The 5,741-nt window shown below is 34.7% G+C and overlaps 1 protein-coding gene across 1 annotated transcript; it reads right to left on the reverse strand.

Annotated features, from left to right (window-relative positions):
• Nucleotides 1-478: 478 nt before the first annotated feature.
• LOC149373851 (uncharacterized) lies at nt 479-1,018 on the reverse strand. The gene has a single exon (XM_089595607.1). It carries the CDS (start codon nt 1,016-1,018, stop codon nt 479-481), a length of 540 nt encoding a protein of 179 aa, XP_089451733.1.
• Between the last annotated feature and the right edge of the window lie 4,723 nt (nt 1,019-5,741).

The following is a 5,741-nucleotide window of genomic DNA, read 5'->3' on the forward strand; positions in this document are numbered from 1 at the left end:
CATTTGGCGGAAATAGTAGGCACGCAGGCCCGCTTACATTGTTTGAGATTCAAGCTGTGTGTCTAATCTAGTGCATATTAGTAAATAAGATAAGAGAAGAAAAAAGTATACATAAATTTAACATAAAATTTGAATAAAAATAATATAAAATTTAATGCTGGAGTGCAATAAATAAACAAAATATTTAATAGTAATATCACATCCCTCAATTGAGCCGCAAATCTATTGATTCCAAATATTGCAAGAGGTCGATCTTGAAGTTGGGTGAAGCAGCTTTTTTCCGAAGCCTGACTGGTAGATTATTTCACATTCTCGCCGCTCTCACCGCAAAGCTGCATCTATAAGACTCCGTTCTGGCCCAGGGAACTACAAGGTCAGTTACGGACGACCTTTCAGAGTACTCAGCACGAGCAGCTCGAAAATTGATGTTGACATCAAGGTACCCCGGGACCTTATAGCGCATGACCGAGACAAGTAGTCAAATTGTGACATATTTAATTCTACCTTCCAGACTCAGAATCGAGTACTTTTTGTGCACAAGCGTGATATGATGCCACTTGGGCGTACCATCTACAAAGCGCAGTGCAGCGTTTTTGCATCGTTCAAGCTTGCGTCTCATTTCACCAGAGATGCCCAAGAAAAGAGACGCGCAGTACTCCAGATGAGGAAAAACTATCAGCTTGACAAGCAGCAGCCGAGTATCCACTGGCAAACAATCTCTGCATCTTCGAAGACACGATAATGGGCCAAAGCACTCCCTGGAAACCGCAGTGTAATGAGCTATGAGTGTAAGTTCACTGTCCAGGACAACACCAAGCACAGTAATCTCTGATGAAAACTCTAGCGGAACATTGCCCATAATTAGAGTAGGTGGATCAACTGAAGCCCGAATTTCGCGCAAGTAAGCTCTAGGGGGAAACCATACCGCCTTGGTCTTACTGCAATTAATTACCAGACCATTAACCGTTGCCCAGGAAGAGACCGCACCCAGCACAGCACCGACTCTGTCCGCAATCATCCTGACCTCCTCGACACTGCCCGATGCGTATATAAAAAAATCGTCAGCATATTGGTGCGTACTGACGTTAGAACAGATGTCGGGAAGCTCATTAGCAAATAATGTTAACAGTAGGGGGCCCAGAATACTGCCCTGCGGTACACCACTTAACTGAAGAGAGTACAACAACGATAGTTATATCAATATTAATAATATTAATAATAATGATAGTAATATTATTAATATTAATAATAATAATAATAATGATAATGTTAATAATAATAATAATAATAATAATAATAATAATAATAAAAATAATAATAATAATAATGACAGAAGAAATACAGAATATAAGAAAAATAAAGCTAGTATACTAACATAGTATATTGTATAGGAAGACAGGATTAACAGAAACAATTCATGTATAATATATATAAGTAAAAGCGTTAGTTTTCATTCATTCACGGCCCTCGGACGAGCCGTGAGTGAGCATTAAATCATACGAAAAGAAAATATGAAATAAGTGATTACTGCGCAACCAACAGATATTCTGAAAATAACCCCCCCCCCCTTGTAGAGAAAGACTATTTATAAAGTACGTACAAAAATTTTGTTTTCTAAAATTTTTGCGGCCCCCAGACGCAGCGCGAAAATATGACAGGAAGTAAGGGATTAATTAGGTTTACGATAAAGCTTTTTTTCGCGGCCCCCGACGCACCACGAACTGAATATTCACAGACGTTAGACTTAGATTTGCAAGAAAAAAAAAACAACAACTATAATGGGAAGGTACGCATGAACAGAGCATTAATAACATTAATCAATACTAATTTGATATAACATGAATAAAAAAAAGCAAAGCGAATGAGAGGTGTGGCACTCTCTAGTAAGTAGACGTACTCAATGGAAGTAAAATTCACTCACAGGCCAAATGTACAAATTATGGATGGTGAAGACAAATAAAAAATAAAAAATTTACGTGTAGGCTGACATATACTTTTGAATTGAAATAATTTTATGCAAGAAGTACACAAAGAAAAGCTAATAAGAAATTAGCAAACGAAAATAAGAATGAACAAATAACAACCTTTTTCAATACCCGATTGACTACATTATTGTAAAAAAAAAAATTTAGCAATTATTGTTAGGTAGAGAAGAGAACGAAGAAATGATGAAAAATAAATAAAGCAATCGCAGGGAAAATTAAACTATTTTTGGAAAAGGCCCACGAGCCCATGTCAAGTATGAGAGATTGAACCTTCTCTTCTTCCTTCTTTCTGTCGTTCTCCATCAGAAACAATCCCACTCCTACCATCATGATTATTATGCTGATAACCACAACACCTTAAACGTCACACATGATCGTCACGAGATATAGAATGGACTGCCATGTGTAAAATAACGAACAGCCCGTTCGTCAGACCGTTCACCTCAAAAAGAATAGTCAACCCCACCCAGCAAGTGGCAGTGTTTCCTCAGGACTTGGCCGTCGAAGTACAGCTGGACAGCCCTCGTGGGATCCTTGAACACCTCCGAAACAGCAATACTATGTTACCAGCCCATCCTCGTTCAAACAGTGGCGTCGATACTGGAAAGAAGGCATAGGGTCTTTAACAGCTGAAGAAAAAAGAAGCAAGAATGCTTGTAATCATTAAAGCCACTACCTATGTTAGGTGACGACTTGCGTAAAAAAATTAATTTTTATTCTTATTCTATTTTATCCTGTTATATTTCATTTCCAATGATATAATTTTAAGACTCTTTACAGAGTCATACTCAACGAGAGTCATCGCCTAACAAAACTGACTGTGTACTTCGTGGCTCGTACATGGAACCTTAGCACATGACGTCAGCAAGTAACGGCCCCATAGCTAGTAAGACGAAGAAGTTTTAACTAAAACTTTGTGCAAGGTGCATTTCTTTGCACGGCGTTTTAGTTAGTAGTCCGCTGCCACTCATCAAGTGCAGACGTTAATTACTAATTTTAAAAAATTAACCAGACGTTCAGTCTTTTCTCTGTTTCTTTTTATATATATACAAGCAATTTAAAATAAAGTAATACAAGAGTTATTAGAAAAAGAATTTAAGTTATTTTAAAATAAATAATTATAAATCCAACGAAAAGAAGAAGTACAAGTCATCCGAATTGGTCATCCAAATTAATGATTGAAGCAGAGTTGCCAGTATTAGTTTCTAGTGAAAAGAGAGGTAAGTTAACCTGAACATTATATTCAACTTTCTACTTTTTTCTTCTTTTTTTAAACAAATAAATAGTTGCACTATCTGCTGTCCCGCAGCCTGTGAAGGAGCGTGAGACTGTAGTCAACAGTTTTTCGTTTAAAGCTGAAAATAAACCTCAATGACATTTATCGTTGTTTAACAAAATTGGTAGCAGAGCGTCGTTTATGGTCTCTAGCTATTTGTTTATTAATTATATATTCGTTGATTACTATCTTTCTCTTAAGAAACACCAAACACCATTCAATGAAGCATGTTAATCAATGACGCGTAATACCCCATATAGTGCACTGTGCGCGGACGCGTATATGCTGTGCTTTTGCGTATAGCATGGTATATGCAGTATTTCATTATAATATAAAAAAAACACAAAAAAAAACCAAAAGTAAATAAAAGAAATAATAAGTATAATACTACATTATTAAATAAACGAAAAAATGAATAAGAGTTAACTGTCATAAAAATAACAAAAAAATAGATAAGTAATAAAATAATATTGTGTTTTAAATAATAATAGAAGAATGAGAAAATTGTGACCTCTTATACGACATGCTTACAAGACAGAACAAATACACTATTCCTATCCTGAACCTGCTAACCAAAGCAGTTTATTCCTCTTGTCCTGCTTAAATAGCGGACATTCTATACCCAAGATCTGCTAACCAGAGCGGTCTTTCTCTTCCTACCCTGAATCTGCTAACCAGAGTGGTTTATCCCCATTAGTCCTGCTGAAATAGTGGACACTCTTTACCCTAGATCTGCTACTTAAAGCGGTCTATCAAAATAACAAATACATACTCACAGACATATTTGCACGTAATAGTGTTAGTAGAAGAAGAACTCTCAAAAAATGGAGTAAAGATTTAATATAATTAATGATTTCACTTACATACCCACAATTGTTTATACAATGATATTTCATGAAACCGCCAATAAATAATTTTGCGAGTAATAAAAAAGGTAAGAGAAGTGGTGGGAAATTGTTTATGCAGGAGATTATAAGAAAGAAAAACGTTCTAGGAAAAAAATTCGATTTTATTAATAATCAGTTATAAAATTACTATAGCTGTAATACATTAATCAGTAATTTATCAAAAAACAAACAAAATTGAAAAACAAGTAGTAAGTACGTTTCAGAAAAATAATTTTTATAATTCAGAAATTAATGTTCAGCGGAAAAGCGATAATGTTAAAATTCAATTAAATACACAATTTGATGAATTGATTGCTTTCACGAAAAAAAAATTTCTTAAAGGCACTCAAGATCATATAAACGCATAGGCAGAAGATTACTTATATACAAACTAATATATGAAAAAATTATAAATACGTTATTTAAACCGTGACCGTCGAGCCCATTCTTGCTTGAAGAGAAAAAAGTGTTAAGTTAAGTCGGATACTCTCGTACAGAAAGAGCCCTTCAATATTACACAGCACACTAGCTGATGCTCGCGTAGCAATTTGTATATATAGCTACAAATGCCACATTAGGAATCCCTGCACCGTATACTCCCTTGCTTAAAGCAGATAATATCATACAAGCGCGCTCGATTACACTATCTCACTTTAGTATTTGCGCGTACACATAGTACACTTATCGTATACCTATAAAAATTAAAGCAAACTTATTGCACTTGCATGCGTTAAGCAAACGCTCACATTAAAGACATACACATTCACACACGAATAAAAATACAGACATGTATATATAAATAAATACATACAATTATTTCTTTATTACTTATGTCTTCTGCAATAAATGTCAAGGATTTAATAGATTATTTTTTCGAAACAAATAAACAAAACAAAATAGTCGTATGATTTTTTTTGTAATTATTACACACATAAAAAACAGAAAAAAAAATAAATTATAAAAATAAAAATAAAAAATAAAATAATACAAAAAAAAAAAAAAAGAAGAAAAAAAAAAACGCACAAAAGGTATTATACAACTAAGAAAATGTTTAATAAAAACGATGATGCCGATATCACAGTAGCCGAAGCGCTGATGGAGTCTCTCAATGCCAACTTCTCGTTGAAGCATGCAATTAAATCCATTCCTATATTCGATGGGAAAAATATTCCGCTGAAGAATTATAAACAAGATGTTAGAAATAAAAAAAGCTGGGTCAGAAATGATCAAAAAGATTTATATAAAATAGCAGTCTTGCAGAATCTACGAGGTGTTGCACGCATAAGCGTAAGTGGCCAAGATTTCAAAAACCTCGAAGCATTTATAACCCATTTAAAAAAAAGATATGCAACAGGAAAAACCGTTGCTTACCATCAAACTCAGCTACAGAAAGGGCACCAACGACAAGGCCAATTAGTTAGTGAATATTATGTTTATGTAAGCCTACTGCTAAGCGGTGCTGAAAAAACCTTGATGGAAGATAAAGGCAATGCAAGCAACGTGCATATAATGACCCCTATAAAAGACATGGCGTGAGACATGTTCATAAGAGGACTAGCACCAATGATAAGCCAGCAGGTAGATACGAAAGAA

This window comes from Copidosoma floridanum, unplaced genomic scaffold (genome assembly GCF_036245765.1).
Source record: "Copidosoma floridanum isolate Cflo_tuat_1 unplaced genomic scaffold, Cflo_Japanese_pri ptg000026l, whole genome shotgun sequence".
In the NCBI taxonomy this organism is placed as follows: Eukaryota; Metazoa; Arthropoda; class Insecta; order Hymenoptera; family Encyrtidae; genus Copidosoma; species Copidosoma floridanum.

Coding starts and splice junctions, on each gene's coding strand:
- LOC149373851 (XM_089595607.1), bottom strand. CDS start 1,018: ATGATTGCGGACAGAGTCGGTGCTGTGCTGGGTGCGGTCTCTTCCTGG.